General features: G+C 42.5%; 1 protein-coding gene across 3 annotated transcripts in view; it reads right to left on the bottom strand.

Moving 5' to 3' along the window:
- LOC109939062 (probable G-protein coupled receptor 153) overlaps positions 1 to 19,524 on the bottom strand; it is an 89,043-nt gene that overhangs the window by 29,501 nt on the left and 40,018 nt on the right. For all 3 annotated transcript variants that reach the window (XM_020537347.2, XM_020537346.2, XM_020537350.2), the window contains exon 4: positions 15,268 to 15,697. In XM_020537347.2, the coding sequence (XP_020392936.1) occupies positions 15,268 to 15,697 (430 nt within the window). The remainder of the gene's footprint in view (positions 1 to 15,267; positions 15,698 to 19,524) is intronic.

The following is a 19,524-nucleotide window of genomic DNA, read 5'->3' as shown; positions in this document are numbered from 1 at the left end:
AGAAAGATATATACAATGAATGGTAGGTGCCTAGGGAATACTGAGGAACAAAGGGACCTCAGTGTGTAAGCCCATTGGTTTCTGAAGTGTTAGCACAGGTAAACACGGTGATGAAGAAGGCATACAGGATGCTTGTGTTCCTTAACAAGGGCATAGAATATAGGAGCAAGGAAGTCGTGTTACAACTTTATAAAACACTGATTAGGCCGCAGATGGAATACTGTGTACACTTCTGGTCACCACACTAACGTAAGGAAATGATTGTACTGGAGAGGATGCAGAGGAGATTCACCAAGATGTTGCCTGGGATGAAAAGTCTCAGTTCAGAGAAGAGATTGGATAGGCTGAGTTTGTTTTCCCTGGAGCAGAGGAGGTTGAGGGGGTATCTGATTGAGGAATACAAAATTATGAGAGGCAGAGACAGAGTAGATCTTGAGAATCTCTTCTTAAGACCAGAGTGCATATGGTTAAGTTAAGGAGCAAGTGGTTTAGAGGAGATCTGTGAAAAAACAGTCACCCAGAGGGTGGTCGATATATGGCATGTGCTGCCTGAGAGAGTGGTGGAGGCAGATACTCTCACAGCATTTAAGAAGCATCTGAATGAGCACTTAAAATACCAGAGCAAAGCAGGAACAGACCCAAGTGCAGATAAATGGGATTAGAATAGTTTTTGGTGTTTGTTGGTCACATAGACATGGTGGGCTGAAGGGCCAGTTTCTATGCTGTATGACTCTAGGACTGTTTGACTGAACTGTTTGATTGCCTACAAAAAGCCAATTTTGTTATAAAGCTGGCTGAGAGACTTATGGGACAAAACTAGGCAACACCTAAAAAAGTAAAAATAAGGGCTAAAATCGAATCAGAGATAGTAGGAACTGCAGATGCTGGAGAATCCGAGACAACAAGGTGCAGGGCTGGATGAACACAGCAGGCCAAGCAGCATCATAGGAGCAGCTATGTTGGATTTTCCTGCACTTAGGACAAAATGTGAAATCTTACGTTATTTGCAAGCGTGGATTTTATGACAAGTTTATTCCAAACTTCAACACTGTCATTATGCCCTTTAACAAATTTTTTTGAAGTAAGGCAGAAAATTTGCATGAAAGCAAGAGTATCAGAGTGCCTTTGACAAGCTGAAAGCTGTGCTGACAAACTCATTGGTTTCAGGTGTAGCATTCAAACTGACTGTTGATACCAGCAACAGTGGTGTGGGAGTCGTTTCACTTCAAGATGATTTGACGCGAATCAGAAAGCCTGTCAGTTAACTTTCAAAGAAACTGACTGTGTGTCAACAAAAATATCAGCAGTTGAGATGTGTCTTGTGTTGGTTCTATGATTTTGAAGACATCCCAACCATGTAGATGAAACAGTTATTTAAACAGACCGTAATCCTTTGATTTTCTTGGAAAAATTTCAAGGCAAGAACTCACAATTGTTTTGGTGGAGCTTGATTCTCCAGCTGTATAATTTAAAATTCATCCATGTGCCTGAAAAAGCAACTGTTTTGCAGACATTATAGCCAGGGCACATATGAGGTACACTGAGTGCTGATGCTCACAGACTTGTGTAAAATGTGGTTGCCGTGCAACTGAATATGAGTTTAATGTAATATTATTACTGTTAATGTGACACAGAAATAGTGTTAAGCTCATTTTTGATGGATAACGAAAATACCTCAAAGGTACAGTTTTATGCTTCTTTGAGGCAAGTTGTGATGTAAGATGTGTGATTTCTACATCTACATATCACACATACATATGTGTATGAAATATAATTTATTTTAAAGTTTGGATTTTGAATGAGTGGCATTTGGGGTTGGTCTATGTGTATGAGGGAGTTTAATAATTAACTTGTTAGTCTTTCTGAAGCCATAATTTTTAAATCATTAAATGTAAGAGAGCACCTTTTGGTGTGACAATGGGAATTTGTTTGCACTGAGCAAACATTGAGAAGCATTGGCTTGCTTTTGATTTAGAAGAATCAGGAATTGAATTATTCCCTTGCTTATGGGAAAAACCTACAGATTGGAAAGTTTTAGGCTTCAGTTTTCAGAAGTACTCCATTGTAGGTAAATGCAAAAACCTGTAAAAAAGGATGAGTTGAGAAATAGGCTACCTCAATGTAAAGGGTTTAGTTTGAAAATCCCAAACCAGAAGTGCTTGACTAGAAACCTGAATCAGTTGACTATTTGAAAATAAAAAAGTTTAAGTCCTGTTTTGTGAATATTTAAGGGAATGGTGATCATACTCTGAAGACCACAAATTGGGACAGTTAAGTCAAATCTATAGAGATGATAGGGGAACTGTAAAGTGATGGCTTTGAGAATAAATGCAACTATAATTTTACCACACATTTTCAAATCTTTCAAATTGTGTTTTATGTAAATAGTTTGGTTTATTCTACTTCATATTCATTTCTTTTGCATAATGAACTTCTGTTTTATTGTTAAAAACAAATTTGCAGCAGGCAAGCTTGTGTTTCAATTAAAGAACAGATGCTGAATAAAGAAGTGATCTACTGGATCAGATTTTAGTCTGTGATGTGTAATGAGGCAGAGTTGATTAGGGAACTTAAGGTCAAGGAACCCGCAGGGGGCTATGACCATAATATGATAGAATTCACCCTGCAGTTTAAGAGGGAGAAGTTGGAATCAGACGTAATGAAATTATAGTTCAGTAAAGGTAACTACAAAGACATGAAGGAAGAGTTGGCCAAAGTTAATTGGAAGGGGAGCCTAGCAGAGAAAATGGTGGAGCAGCAATGTTTCTAGGCGTAATTCAGGAGTCACAGCAGAAACTCATCCCAAGAATGAAGAAACATACTACGGGGAGGACAAGGCAACCCCATGGCTGACAAAGGAAGTCAGGGACAGCATAAATGCAAAAGAAAAAACAGAACAATATGGTGAAGATTAGCGGGAAGCCAGAGGACTGGGAAGCCTTTAAAAACTGGCATAGAATAATTATGAAAGCAATAAGGGGGAAGAAGGTGAAATATAAGAGTAAGCTAGATAGTAATATAAAAGAAGATTGCAAGAGATTTTTTTGATGTCTAAAAGGTAAGAGAAAGGCAAGAGTGGGCATTGGACTGCTGGAAACTGAGGCTGGAGAAGTAGTAATGGGGAACAAAGAAATGGCAGAGAGATTGAATAGGTACTGTGCATCAGTTTTCACTGTGGAAAGCACCAGCAGCATGCCAGAACCTCAAGAGAGTTGGGGGTAGCGGTGAGCATAGTGGCCATCATTAAGGAGAGGGTGCTGGGGAAGCTGAAATGTCTGAAGGTGGATAAATTACCTGGACCAGTTGGACTACACTCCAGAGTTCTGAAGGAAATAGCTGAGGGGATTGTAGAGGCTCTGGTGGTGATCTTTCAGAAATCACTGGAATCAGAAAGTGTCCCAGAGGAGTGAAAAATGGCTAATGTAACAACCCTGTTTAAGCAGGAAGGGAGGCAGAAGACTAGAAACTATAGGCCGATTAGCGTGACATCAGTCATTGGTAAGATTTGAGAGTCCATTATTTAAAGATGAGATTGCAGAGTATTCAAAAGGTTATGCCTAACAAATCTGTTAGAATTCTTTGAGAAGGTAACCAGCAAGTCAGGCAAAGGAGAGCCAGTAGACATGATCAATTTGAATGTTGGAATATTGCGAGCAGTTTTGGGCCCTGTATCGAAAAAAGGATGTGCCTGCCTTGGAGGGTACCAGAGAAGTTTACAAGAATGATCCCAGGGATGAAGAGCTTGTTATATGAGGAGTGGTAGTGGATTCTGTCTCTCGTTGATGGAGTTTAGAAGGATAAGGAGGATCTGATTGAAATTTACGAAATACTGAGTGGGCTGGATAGTGTAGATGTGGAGAAGATGTTTCCACTAGTAGGAGAGACTAAGATCTGAGGGCATCGCTTCAGAGTGAAGGGACTACCCTTTGGAGCTGAGATGATGAGGAATTTCTTCAACCACAGGGTGGTTAATCTGTGGAACCCATTGCCACAACGGGCTGTGGAGGCCAAGTCATTGAATGTATTTAAGACAGACATAGATAGGTTCTTGATTGGTAAGGGGATTGTTATGGGGAGAAGGTAGGAGAATGGATCTGAGAAACATATCAGCCATGATCGAATGGAGGAAGAGACTTAATGGGCTGAATGACCTAATTCTGCTCCTATACTGGAAAAAAGTTTTGGACAAAGTGCAGACAAGTACTTAGAATCATAGAATCCCTAGAGTGTGGAAGCAGGCCATTCAGCCCATCGAATTGACATTGACCCTCCAAACAGCATCCCACCAGACCCACCCCGACCCTATCCCGATAAACCTGCATTTCCTATTGCTAACCCACCTAACCTACACATCCCTGGACATTAGGGGCAATTTATCATCACCAATCCACCTAACCTGTACATCTTTAGACTATGGGAGCAACTGGAGCACCCAGAGGAAACCCACGCAGACATGGGAAGAATGTGCAAAGTTCGCACAGACAGTCGCCCAAGGCTGGAATTGAACCCGAGTCTCTGGCACTGTGAGGCAGCAGTGCTAACCATCGAGCCACTGTACTTCAACCTGCAAAATTACATTGTATTAAAAATTAAATATGAATCCAGCTTACAAACATGAGAAGCTATTGTCCCGATTTGATAAATGATCCTGTTTTAGCCTGTGCACAGCTGAACCTCTGTAATGCTCAACAGTTCAACATCTCCTTTCAATGGGGGCAGAACCAGATTTAGTGACAGAAACTTTGGTATTGTACCCAATATGTTAAGTATTATCTTGTCATTAGCAAGCAATGAACATACTGAACCACTGGGATTAATCCAATGTGAATGACAAGATCCAGGTTGATAAAACAGTAAGAATTGAACGTCTTGCACTTACATTATCCCTTGTCATACTGTTCTGCTGTTTTTAAGGCAGAAACTCTGCTTTGAATAGTTTGAATAATAAAAAATATTGTTAGCACTCCTTAAGTAGACAGTGGTAATGCTGACTTAAGATTCATGAGATGTGGGCATCAATGGCTAGTACAGCATTTATTGTCCATTCCTGTTACGGTCTTATACAGCATTGACATTAGCTAGTCCACAGCAGCATTGATATTTTTAAAACAAATCAATCTATTGCAAAATAAGTTATTATTTTAATTTACATAGAGCTTTTCACAACCTCAGAATACACCAAATAAAGTCACTGCAGTACTTTCGAAGTTTAGCACTGTTGTAATGTAGGAAACATTGTAACTATTTTGTGCATATAAGGTTTCACATAGAGCAGTGAGATACTCTGTTGTGAACATTGGTTCAGGAATGAATTGTCAAGACACCAGAGGGAAAATCTCTGACCGTCTTCAACAATGTGTGTTGGGATTATTTACATCCATTCGAGAGGGCAGACACTACCTCAATTCAATCTTTCACCCAAAAGACAGCTCTTTGGTATTTTATGGGGGTGTCAGTTTAGAGCATACACAAGTCCCTGGAGTGACTTTTTGATGCCTACTGACTCAGAAATGAAAGTGCTAGCACTGAGTCAATGCTGACATATTTAACACTTTAACATGAATCTGGATGGCATCTGCAATCGTACTTCTGAGATTCAGAGAAAAAATAGCAAAGTTTTCTTTTAAATATGAGCAATTAATGGACAAATACCAAGAGAACAGCATGGAAACTTGTCTCCCTGTGCAGGCATTTTCTCTTTTTTCCCCAAAAGTGAAAAAAAAGATATTTATTCATCATCTTTCACATATGTCAACATCCTGAGACACTTTGCAGGAGGCACAATCATAGAAAATAAAGGAGAAACATAGGAGATGTGACTAAAAGCATGGTCAAAAAATGTTATCTATCAGAATGGTTGATGACCAGGAGTTAGTTAACAGAGAGTAGAATCATAGAATCCCTAAAGTGTGGAAAAAGGCCCAACAAGTCCACACCACCCCTCTGAAGAGCATCCCACCCAGACCTATCCCCCTTCCCTTGTAACCCTGCATTTCCCAAGGCTAATCAACCTAATTTACACCCTTCTGGTCCCTAGCATTGTGAGATAGCAGCGCTAGCCACTGAGCCACCATACCGCCTCTGGGAGTAGATGGTTGCAATGTGACCACCTTGACATTAAATTAATAGCCTGAAGTTCAAATTTTTGTAAAACATTTCAATTCAAGAAAAATTATCCAAATATTTAATTCATGCTCAACCTGTTGTTACAAGATGTGCCTTTAAGAAGGATTGTTCTGTCATGTTTCGTTCAAAAGCAAGTGTTGTAAACTTGGAGCCGAGCTGTTTGCTCTGAACTCTGCTAGCTTTATTTTTTTTAAAATTGGTATACAGAAGCAGCATGAAAGGGTGGGGTCAAGGTCCCACAGGACCAGGATTTTAATTTAACTTCCAGTAGTTGCTATTTCAGTAGGGTCTTGAAGCTGGATGTGAAAGCTGTTATTCCTCTCTATGTTACAGCTAAAAGCTGGGGTTCTCTCTGCTGCTAGAATTGCATGTGAGACAATCTGTTTTACTGAATCTGCCTTTGCCAAAGGCATGTTTATGGCATGTTACTATATCGGAGCAGTTGCTGTTTAGTGGTTAAATAATCTATTATACTGTTAAGTTTTCCAATAGAGGTAAATTACTGTATTTCTTCTCTCTTTTGTTTGAATTTTAACCATAGAGTAAGAATAAAGTGTGTTTTGCTTCAAACCTGGTAGTCTGACCAATCAATTTGCCTCCAGAACACAATATCCTACACTTGCCTTAAAAACTAAGAAAAAGTTGGGGCCCAGACTGTCTTTTTAAAATATTTTGAAGGGGTTTGATCTGGTCAATAACACAGTCCTCTCTTTTCATTCCTTTATTTTCTCCTTCTTCTATTTTATTTTAATAGTGCGGTATTTCTAAAAAAGAAGTTCTGTTGTTTTTATCCTACAAATTCAAAAAATTTCCATTTTCTTATTTTACTTGTTCCGTGCCCTCAATTTGGAGCAAATTTTAAGAAGGGTTCCACTGACTAAAAACTGACTAATCCAAAATGGCTGATTCCCAAAACTGACATGCTGTCATTAAGGATTTATTTTTAAAAAACACATTAAGGCCTAAAAGCACACTTTATAATAAAAGGATACTCAATAGCTGGACTTCTGCCCTTGAGAACAGCGTTTCCAAGCATTTCATAAGCGTATGTTTTCAACTTGCTCTTGAGGTGTGAAAATCAGTGTTGCAGGGTGGCAGCTGCCTTAGGGACTAGCCAACTTGTATTCTGATTGAAATCAATTAGAGACACTTTCTGTAGGGTGTTCCTGATCCACAATTCTCCCTCTTCATCTGGGCAGCAAGTAAAAAACGCACCCCAACAAATTCAGCCCAGATTGATGAAACAGACAAAGTCTCTTCTGGGATGTTAAGATCTTTCAAGACTTGTGCTTGGGGTAGACCCACCTCAGTTTGCAAATAGAGTCAATAAATGTGGAGCTGGAAAAGCACAGCAGATCAGACAGCATCCGAGGAGCAGGGAAGTCAATGTTTCCAGCTCCACATTTACTGACTCTAGCTTCCAGCATCTGTGGTCCTTTCTGTCTCCTTTCAACTGCAAATAGACATAGAGCTGAAGCACAGGATGGTCCCAAAGTGGTACAAAGTTGGCAGTCTCACATTGAAAGGTCACACAATGATCAGTTTGGGAAACAGAAAGAATCCAGCATTTACTGCTTATTCTGCTTCAGGGTTGAAAATGAGACCTTAAACTACAGAAAACATACCCCAGAACCTCACATGCTACATTGGACTCAGAAGCATCTTGGCTATGTGTCACGACTGAAAGTGGAAAGTGTTCCATTTCGCAGTGCCAGCATTCCTTCTCAAACACAAAATTGGCCAGGAATTGTAAAGAGAATGAGAGAAGGCCAAAGATAACAAGTGAGGCAGAGAACCCGAGTGGAAAACAGTAAAAAGGGCAGAATGGGTGAACAGGTTGACAACCAATGACCTTTCTCAGACAGGTTCTTTTCAAAAGAACATAAAGACTAATTGCAGTCTGCTGCAGAATGAAAGAAAAGCTTGCATTCATCCTTATCACAAACAATTCAAAGAGCTTCAAACCAAACAATTGTTTTGAATTGTGTTGTTATTTAGACCAACACAACAGCCATTTAGCACACAGCATGATCCTGCAAACCACATCAAGATGAACAATCAGTCAGCCTGTTTTTATTAAGTGGTATTGGACAAGGGAGGAATATCCGCTACGGCATTAGGGACCAGAGAATGCCACAACACAGAAGGAGGCCATTCAGCCCTTGGTACCTGTGCCAGCTCAATTAATTATACTTCAAATTGTTTCCTCATGGTATGCATTTTCTTTCCTTTTCAAGTTTACATCCAAGTTCCTTTTGAAAATTACAATTAAACCCACTTTAAGCACCTCTCAGGTACAGCATTCCAGATCATAAGTCATAGCCTAAAAGAAAAATTCTCAATTCCCCTGTGGACTTTAAACTTAAATCTGTGATCTATGATTACTGGCCTATTGTCACCAGAACTAGTTTCTACCAATTTATTCTTTACAAAACCTTTCATAAATTTGGAAGACAGGAAAAGTTTGCCTTGTGTATATTCTTCCATTCGAGTATCATAACACTTGGTGATTATGTAGGGAATGATTGACCCGCATAAGGGAAACTGGAAAATTTTCAGGCTGGATAGATGATAACTGGTCCTGGCATACTGTGCTCACAAAAACAGCCTCCTTATACACTAACAAGCCCAGATCACTTCAAAGGAAAGGAAAGCTTTCTAGCTTTTAATCATCACTGAGAACTTCTTAGAATCCCGACAGCGCAGAAACAGACCATTTGTCCCATCAAGTTTACACCAACCCTACAAAGGGCATCCCACCCAGACTCATACCCGCTGCCCTATAACCCTGCATTTCCCATGACTAATTCACCTAGCGTGCACACTATGGGCACTTTGCCATGGTCGATCCCTCTAACCTGCACATCTTTGGACTGCAGGAGGAAACTGGAGCATCTGGAGGAAACCCACACAGACACAGCAAGAATGTGTAAACTCCACTCAGACAGTTGTCTGAGGGTGGAATCAAACCTAGATCCCTGGTGCTGTGAAGCAGCAGGACTAACCACTGAGCCACCCTGCAATTCCTGATTGCAAAATATATCTAAGCAAAGTTCAGAAGACCCTCATCCATCAGTGATGGTAGAAAAATGGAATGGGGGTTGCATTTAAATAGAGGATGAGTCAACCAGGTCAGCCACGATTGGTTGAACTCCAGCTGGAGCTCCTCTGTTTTGCCCATTTTCTTTTCCTTTTTCTTTCTTTTCTTCTTCTCTTTTCTGCAGTTTTTCTTCCCTGCCCCCCACAACTTTTAGATTCTTAAACTTACCCAGAGGGAATGGAGAATGGAGGCAAGTCCAAGTCCAGCCCAGCACAGGAGAAAGGTCAGAGACCGTGCCAGCGTAAGAGGCGGGTCCCGAAGGCACATTGCAGGCCGGAGCCCAGAGCGGGAGGTAGTCAGAGCCCAGGCTGGTTGGGAGATGGGTCCCAGAGGTGAGTCACGGGCTGGAGCCCAGAGCAGGAGGTTGTCAGAGCCCAGGCTGGTTGGGAGACGGGTCCCGGAGGTGAGTCACAGGCCGGAGGGCAGAGCAGGAGGCAGTCCAAGCCCAGGCCGGTTGGGAGGTGGGTCCCGGAGGTGAGTCACGGTCCGGAGGGCAGCACGTGGAGGCAGCGAGCTCTCGAGTTCTGAAGCCCAACGGGCACGGACTCAGTGAAATGGACAATAACTTGATACTTTTTAAAGGTACTTTTATTCTTATTCTGGACTTGGATTATTTTGAGTACTTTTTAAAACTTTGAATTCCTATGCTACACTTTTTTTTACTCTTTCAATTCTGTAACAAACACTTAAAGTATCTGTACCTAGGTACCCTGTGCCTAAGATGGTGCCAAAGCGGCAACATTACAAACTTTTCACTGCAGCTATTTGAGTGCATGGGACAATAAACGCTATTCTATTCTAAGAAGTGAATAGCCTACTCCTGCTTCTAATCCATATGTTCATAACCAGATGGGCACTAATGGTAATCTGGGAGCAGCCCTTCTGTGAATTTGCACATGGAAAATACCAGTAGGAGATTGCTGTTGGAAAGAAAATTTTCCTTTCTTCCCCTTCTTTCCTGCAGGGACTGACTCCTGAGGTTCAAACTGTCCCAGTGTGAGAGGCCTCAAAATTTTTACTATAGTCACTTTCTATAAACATGAAGCAAAGTGCTAAATATTTATGCAATGATGAAAAGGTGAATTTGGCCAACCTCTATCTTATCCCTCGTCAATGTCCACTAATCCTGACAATCTGAGATCACTTGAAGGCCACTAGGATGAATATGGTTTTCCCTAGGCTATGGGGAGCTGAACCGCATTATGGCATGATGCTTCTTTCCTGCCTGAAAGCAACTTGGCACCTACCAAGAATCAAACCTGCTATTTATTCAATTAATATGCCTATCAACTCTTTGTGATATAAATTGAACTGCTAGTTAATCAGCATTAGCCCAATTATTGCACTGCTATTTTGCAGAGTTCTCTCTATACCATAGGTTTTAAAAGCACCACATTTTTCAAACAGAAGCCACATCATAAATATCACTCTTTTGTTATGCTTTGTCATCTAAGCAAAATGCTTGGATAAAGAAAAGTTATAGAAATGTCATACTCATGTGATACAGGAAATATCAGGCAGTATTGTTATTTGCTGAATGAGTGCAGTGGGGACACCACTTCAGACAGATACTCTTTTAAAACTTTCAACTCATGAGCAACATTGAAAAGGCAGAAGACTAAAGGCAGAAGGGTGGAAAAGGAAATAACACAGAACTGACCCAACAATACATCATAATTAGAAGCCAACAGAAAACTGAAAATAGGAAATGGGAGGATAAAGATGAGGCCATTAGCCCCAAGAAATTTAATTGATCATTCAGGAAAGTCTGCTGACCTATCAAAAAGGATGACTTTCTTCAGTCCATAAAATCTTTTTGTCTGCTTGAGATGTTCATCCAAAGGCAAGTTCTTGGCGATTATTTGCTGAACCATGGCAAACTGCCAAGACTGTGGATAGGGTGAGGAGGCATGGTCCATGTCTGCTGCAGATTACTGGGGCTAGAATACTGTGCTGTTGGTGATAATCAGATCTACACACTTGCTAAACGAGTTTACTGTGTCCTTTCCCATTTCTTAATTCTTATATTCTAGCCTTGCCTACACACCTCCTCACCCCAAAACGAAGCCGACTGTCTCATATAACAACAACACGTATTTATATTGCTCCTTTAATGTAGTAACCATCCCGCGGGGGCTTTACAGAAATATTACAAAACAAAATATAACACCAAGTCACAAAAGATGATATTAGGTCATATCATCAAAGGAACTATTAAGTCAAAGAGGCAGGTATTGAGAAGCATTTTAAAAAGGAAAGCAAAAAGTAGAGGAAAGGTTTTAGGGAACTCAATTTCAGAACTGAGGATCTAGGCAACCAAAGACATGGCCACCAATGGGTTAAAATAGAGGATACTCAAGATGCCAGAATTATAGGAGTGCAGGTATCTCAGAGGGCTGTAGGAGATTACAGAGAGTGTGAGGGATAAAAAAGTCTTGGAGAGATTGGAAAACAAATATGGGAATTTTAAAATCAATGGTATTTCTTGAATTTGGGCCAATGTAGACCATTGAATATGAGGTGATAGTTGAACAGGACTTGATTCAAGTCAAGACACAGGTGGCAGAGTGTCGGATGACCTTAAATTTAAGGGTGGTGGAAAGTGAGTGATCAACAAGCAGTACACTTGAACAGTTAAGTCTAAAGATAATGAAGGTGTTGATTGTCACATTGACTCTCCACACTTACTTATGGCTTCTCAAGTATTGGGACTTAATATTCTGCCAACCTCTACTTCCCACTTATAAGATCATAAGAATTCAAGCTTTTGTTTTTTTTGTGTGCCATCATTGGTTGTGGATGTTGCTAACAAGGCTACAACTTATTGTCCATCCCTCCTGCAGCAGTCCCTAGGGTGGGGGCACATTCTCAGTTAGGAAGGGAGTTCCAGGATTTTGACCCAGTGACAGTTAGGGAACAGTGATGTCATTCCAAGACAGGATGGGATGAAGCATGGAGGGCAATTTGAAAGTGATGATGCTCCCATGTATTTACTGCCCTTGTCCTTCTAGATGAGAGAGTTCAGGCGTCTGAAAGGTGTGGTCCAAGGAGCCTTGTTGTTATGATCTGGAACTCATGGCCTGAACAGTGGAAGCAACTTTCAAAGGGGAATTGAACAAATATTTGAAAGAACAAAAATTCTAAAATTATAGAATAAACGGACAGGAGGAGTAATTGTGGACATTCAGTCCATTGAGAAGAATAATGCTAAAGAAAAACTTTGTAGATGCTGGAAATCTGACAAAAGAAAAATGCTGGCAATGTTCAGCAGGTCTGGCAATGCTTGTGCAAAGGGAAACAGTTCATGTTCCAGGTGAATGACTCTTCCAGAACTGAAGACCAATGTTCGTTTACAGATGATTAAAGCACAGTCGGCACTTATGGCGACCCCTGTCCCTCTGATACTTATGACCCTGACAAAGGTTCCCTGATCTGAGCAGATTCGCCGAGAACTTCTTCCTACTTTCGTTATATTTCTCCAGAATTGATGGGAGGGTGTGTTGGTGCTAAGGAACATCACAATAGTATCATGTACATGCAATGGTGATACAACTTGGAATCCAAGCTTGGCTGTGACCATATTGCAAAGTCTCAAACATTGAAAAATGGAGAGCTCAAATCAGTAAATAGTAAAACTTGCCAGGAGTTCGTTAACTGCTGCTTAATTTCTGCAAATATTTGTAACTTCCCGATTCGTAAAAGACGATTATAATATACCGTACTTGCAATGAAGAATGGAATGAAGAATGAAATGGCAGAAGCCATTTGAAAAAAGCATGGATAAATATTTCAAGCAGAGAAAAATATAAAGCTGTTCAGGGATTTCGCAGAGCAGTGATATTCAGGTAACAAACAAACACGATGGGTTAAATAGTCTTTAATCAGCCATGAATTTCTTTTTTTCAATAGTACTAATTCAAACATCAAATAGAAAAAAAAATTGTTCAAATGCACGTTAACTGATAGTTAATGCTTGCATCGAGTCACAAAGTACAGAAACTGACCCTTCGATCCAAGCAGTCTATGCCGAACACAATCCCAAATTAAACTAGTCCCACCTGCCTGCACTTGGCCTGTATCCCCCCCAGACGGTTCTTATTCATGTACTTATCCAAATGTCTTTTAAATACTGTAACTGTACACGCATCCACCATTTCCTCTGGGAATTTATTCCACATACAAATCATTCTCTGTGTAAAAAAGATGCCCCTCATTTTTTTTTTAAATCTTTCTCCTCTCACCTTAACTACATGTCCCCAAGTATTGAAACCTCCCACCCTAGGGAAAAGACACCTATCATTCATCTTACTTGTTGGACATTTTCTGCTTTGAAATATCAATGTGACTCAAACAGCAATGTGATAATAATCAGATAATCTGCTTTAATAATATTGAAGAATGCAATTAGATATTTTACATCCACCCTGGAAGATGGATGCAGGACCTCAGTTTGACATCCCATCTGAAAAACTGCAACTCCAACAGTGTGTGTTCTCACAGTTCTTGCACTCATGGGCCAGCCTACAGAAAATGCTTGAATCTCCAGATTGGGACTTGAACACACAACATTCTGACTCAGAGTCCCGACTGGCATTGATATAACATTCAGCTTTTTCAGGCTGTGCCCGAGCACAGTGAGCTAAGGCCATGGAAGTTCTCAGCTGTCCCATGCCATGGTATCTCTTAACAACCCTGCAGGTAAGCCTTGCCTCGCATACCTGAGCAATTCCCAGGCCTGGTAGCCCTGGAAGATAAACCCCATGCTGTTAACGCACACACAGAAAGAAATGGAATTCTGGCTGACAGCTTTGCTGTAATTCAATTTATTTTTATGTGTGAGTCATTTGTAAATTCATGCTGTTTGTAAATTCAAGAAAATAAGTTTACAATAGAGTTAACTATGTTCCATACCTGGACCTTAAATAAACAGCTAAGGACATTCTTAAAATTGAATGCATAACCATAAATAGGAAATAAATGCTCAGTTCAGAAACAAAACATTCATATTTCAGCCCTGTAATTACACTGCATCTGAAACTACTGTCTCTGATCTAACATGATAACCATGTAACTTGCTGTGCTTTTTCAGGAAAATCTATTTTTGAAACAAAACTATTTGTAAGAAATTACTGATAGTCTGAACTACAGATTGCACAACACCAAAAAAAGAGGTTACTCTTTCCTATGTCTTACACAATTATTGAACCTTGACTCAAATGGGCTATCACATCCATTTCGCATTAACTCCTTTGCCAGGGACTTGGGCACGTAATCTAGATTGATACTGTCCAGAACAGTACTGAGGGAGTTCTGCACAGTCAGAAGTGGCATCCACCAAATGAGAATTTCGACTGAGGTTCTACCTGCTTGCTCAAATTGCTTCTGTGAATGCTATCGATCCTGTGACACTTGGCAAGGAGTTTCCTTTGACATTCTGGTTACCATTCTCTTAGCCAAAGTCACAAACGCAGAGAACCTTATTACCAACTTAAATTATGAAAAATGACCACATTTGCCCACAGAATAGCTGTCACTTAACTTTGTAATATGTCACTATGTCAAGTAGTTTGAATATTATCTGCGAGATGTCGTACAGAGTTATATTATAGACTCACTGCATAGTTATGATTTAACTATTCAATGGTGCCCATTTGGCCAAGCAGGAGCTGTAAGAGCAATTTATGTAGCCTCCATTCCCCATTCTTTCCCTGTGGCCCAGTAATATAGATGTAATTTTTTCACATTTATCTATAATTAATAAACAAAAAAAATTAAATCAGAAGGAAACACAAGTAAGCTGGGAAAAATGTCTCGGTGCAGAGACTTATCTCCAAAATGATTGCATTGACCCTGTTGCTCCAAAGGTTGAACAATTCTTAAATTCTTTTGGCCCTATTCAATTATTTTAACTTCACTATAAGAAGCCCTGGGTAGCAAACCTTAACCCCTCATTTTACAACTTTCCTGCACAAATTGCAATCCACCCCCAACATATAAATCTTCAACGTACTAACAGCAAACGAAAAGAAAAGGCAGCTTACCAAAACGGGAAATCCAGTCAAAAAGTCGTAGATAAAAACTATTCCACTGATTAAGTAGGTTATCTGGAGAGAGGTTTTTAGTGGTTCGGAGCCATCAATGGATGACCTCCTGTTACCCTGTGCATCTTCCACTACGATTGTGGGCACATTGAATTTGTTCTTGTTAGTATTGTTTCCGGCTTGGACAGTGAATGTTTGAAAGAGGGCGATGCCAATGCAGACCATGCCCATCACTACACTCCCACTAATCAGTAACAGGAAGCAGACCCCAAAACCGAGACCTATCTCTGTGACGATGAAACGGCAGTCCTTGGCATAGAAGCGTTCTGTGGTGTCATGCCAGCCCACTGCGGGTAATGTAGATAGAATGAAGGATACCATCCAAATTCCCATCACCGTGTGCACAGCTTGCTTCTTGGTGTTACTCAACCTGGAACAGTTATTAAAAACAGTTAGACACCTTCCTGGTTCTAAACACCACTTACAATGTACTGTTCAAACATAATGACTGTAAGTACTACTTAATAACTCTCACTTTTCTCTTGGTACGACATATAAAAGAATTGTATTTCACAGAACTTGCAGCAGAACAACAAGCTGTGCAGTATAAAACGTCTATCCATGCCTGCATTTATGCCACAGACCCGCCTCTGCTCACTCATGTAAACCTACTTTTGAAGTATCATTTTCAAGTTTTGTTGTCCATGGTTAATAACTGGAGGTAAGTGAAAGGTCTTTTACAAACAGAAGATAGAAAACATAATGTGCAGGAAGGCTGACGTTTCGGGCCTGGACCCTTCTTCAGAAATGGGGGAGGAGAAGGGGGTTCTGAAATAAATAGGGAGAGAGTGGGAGGCGGATAGAAGATGGATAGAGGAGAAGATAGGTGGAGAGGAGACAGACAGGTCAAAGAGGCGGGGCTGGAGCCAGTAAAGGTGAGTGTAGCTGGGGAGTTAGGGAGGGGATAGGTCAGTCCAGGGAGGACGGACAGGTCAAGGGGACAGGATGAGGTTAGTAGGTAGGAGATGGGGGTGGGGCTTGAAGTGGGAGGAGGGGATAGGTGGGAGGAAGGACAGGTTAGGGAGGCGGGGAACGAGCTGGGCTGGTTTTGGGATGCGATAGGGGGAGGGGAGATTTTGAAGCTTGTGAAATCCACATTGATACCATTGGGCTGCAGGGTTCCCAAGCGGAATATGAGTTGCTGTTCCTGCAACCTTCGGGTGGCATCGTTGTGGCACTGCAGGAGGCCCAGGATGGACATGTCGTCTGAGGAATGGGAGGGGGAGTTGAAATGGTTCACGACTGGGAGGTGCAGTTGTTTAGTGCGAACCGAGAGTAGGTGTTCTGCAAAGCGGTCCCCAAGACTCCGCTTGGAATCCCCGATGTAGAGGAGGCCACAACGGGAACAGCGGATGCAGTATACCACATTAGCAGATGTGCAGGTGAACATCTGCTTGATGTGGAAAGTCTTCTTGGGGCCTAGGATGGGGGTGAGGGGGGAGGTGTAGGGGCAGGTGTAGCACTTCCTGCGGTTGCAGGGAAAAGTGCCTGGTGTGGTGGGGCTGGAAGGGAGTGTGGAGCGGACAAGGGAGTCACGGAGAGAGTGGTCCCTCCGGAAAGCAGATAAGGGTGGGGAGGGAAAAATGTCTTTGGTGCTGGGGTCGGATTGCAGATGGCGGAAGTGTCGGAGGATGATGCGTTGGATCCGGAGGTTGGTGGGGTGGTACGTGAGGACGACGGGGATTCTGTTTTGGTTGTTATTGCGGGGAGGGGGTGTGAGGGATGAGTTGCGGGAAGTGCGGGAGACACGGTCGAGGGCGTTCTCGACCACTGAGTGGGGGAAGTTGCGGTCCTTGAAAAATGAGGACATCTGAGATGTATGGGAGTGGAATGCCTCATCCTGGGAGCAGATGCGGCGGCAGCGAAGGAATTGGGAATGGGGATGGCATTTTGCAGGAAGGTGGGTGGGAAGAGGTGTATTCTAGGAAGCTGTGGGAGTCGGTGGGCTTGAAATGGATATCGGTTTCTAGGTGGTTGCCAGAGATGGAGACAGAGAGGTCCAGGAAGGAGAGAGAGGTATTAAAGATGGTCCAGGTGAACTTAAGGTTGGGGTGGAAGGTGTTGGTGAAGTGGTGAAGTAGGAGCACGAGGCGGTGCCGATACAGTCATCAATGTAACGGAGGAAGAGGTGGGGTTTAGGGCCAGTGTAGGTACGGAAGAGGGATTGTTCCACGTAACCTACAAAGACGCAGGCATAGCTTGGGCCCATGCGGGTACCCATGGCCACCCCCTTTGTCTGTAGGAAGTGGGAGGAATTGAAAGAGAAGTTGTTGAGGGTGAGGACAAGTTCGGCTAAGCGGATGAGGGTGTCAGTGGAGGGGGACTGGTCGGGCCTGCGGGACAGGAAGAAGCGGAGGGCCTTTAGGCCATCTGTATGGGAAATGCAGGTGTAAAGGGACTGGACGTCCATGGTAAAGATGAGGTGTTGGGGACCGGGGAATTGGAAGTTCTGGAGGAGGTGGAGGGCGTGGGTGGTGTCACGGACATAGGTAGGGAGTTCCTGGACAAAGGGGGAGAAAATGGAGTCGAGATAGGTGGACATAAGTTCGGTGGGGCTGGGGCAGGAGCAGGCGGAGACAACACCCGACACTTTTCCCTGCAACTGCAGGAAGTACTACACCTGCCCCTACACCACCCCCCTCACCCCCATCCTAGGCCCCAAGAAGACTTTCCACATCAAGCAGATGTTCACCTGCACATCTGCTAATGTGGTATACTGCATCCGCTGTTCCCGTTGTGGCCTCCTCTACATCAGGGAAACCAAGCGGAGGCTTGGGGACCGCTTTGCAGAACACCTACTCTCGGTTCGCACTAAACAACTGCACCTCCCAGTCGTGAACCATTTCAACTCCCCCTCCCATTCCTCAGACGACATGTCCATCCTGGGCCTCTTGCAGTGCCACAACGACGCTACCCGAAGGTTGCAGGAGCAGCAACTCATATTCCACTTGGGAACCCTGCAGCTCAATGGTATCAATGTGGATTTCACAAGCTTCAAAATCTCCCCTCCTCCTACCGCATCCCAAAACCAGCCCAGCTCGTCCCCGCCTCCCTAACCTGTCCTTCCTCCCACCTATCCCCTCCTCCCACTTCAAGCCCCACCCCCATCTCCTACCTACTAACCTCATCCCGTCCCCTTGACCTGTCCGTCCTCCCTGGACTGACCTATCTCCTCCCTACCTCCCCACCTACACTCACCTTTACTGGCTCCATCCCCGCCTCTTTACCTGTCTGTCTCCTCTCCACCTATCTTCTCCTCTATCCATCTTCTATCTGCCTCCCCCTCTCTCCCTATTTATTTCAGAACCCCCTTCTCCTCCCCCATTTCTGAAGAAGGGTCCAGGCCCAAACGTCAGCATTCCTGCTCCTCTGATGCTGCTTGGCCTGCTGTGTTCATCCAGCTCTACCCCTTGTTATCTCAGATTCTCCAGCATCTGCAGTTCCTACTATTTCTGATAGAAAACTTAATGCTAAGATTACAAAGGATGCATGCTTTATCCTTAGATCATGAGCATTGCACTTTACTGTGAGTGCTCCTTTACTCATTTAAATCCCTGTCTAGAGTAATGCACAGCACTGACTCTCCAGCCAAACAGCATATCACATTGCCAATCTGTATCCTGTGTCTGCAGTGGTCTCTGAGGGAGGACATCACTTCAAAGCTGCGACAGAATTTTGGGAGGGGCAGGTGTTGAATGGTGTAGTCAACTGAAAAAAGGTTTCATTAAAGAACGAGGAGGTATCATCCATAAATGCTTCCATTGAGGTCGAGTTCTACATAGGCACATCCATCACATACAATATATAAACATACATCACATATTAAGACATACACATATGTCACAAATATTAACATAAGTACACATATACCACACGGCTGTAGACAATATTAGAGTGTTCTGTCACACTTCCCATATGTGAAAATGTTGAAAGTCACTGTGTAGCCAACATAACAGACATGGCATTTCAGATGATTAGCACGGATGGAATGATATCCTGATACAGCAGAAAGAGAGCAGAGAAAATCAGCAAATAAACTGGGAACAAACAGCAGCTGTGAGGTACAGGTTTCTAATGTTTATGCACACAAAAACCGACTTAAAAAGTAGAGATAACAAGGTGTAGAGCTGGATGAACACAGCAGGCCAAACAGCATCAGAGGAGCAGGAAGGTTGACGTTTCGGGCCTAGACCCTTC

Source organism: Rhincodon typus, chromosome 31 (genome assembly GCF_021869965.1).
Source record: "Rhincodon typus isolate 14 chromosome 31, sRhiTyp1.1, whole genome shotgun sequence".
NCBI classification, from domain to species: Eukaryota; Metazoa; Chordata; class Chondrichthyes; order Orectolobiformes; family Rhincodontidae; genus Rhincodon; species Rhincodon typus.
The sequence above is the reverse complement of the archived record's forward strand: the minus strand, read 5'-3'. Positions and strand labels throughout refer to the sequence as shown.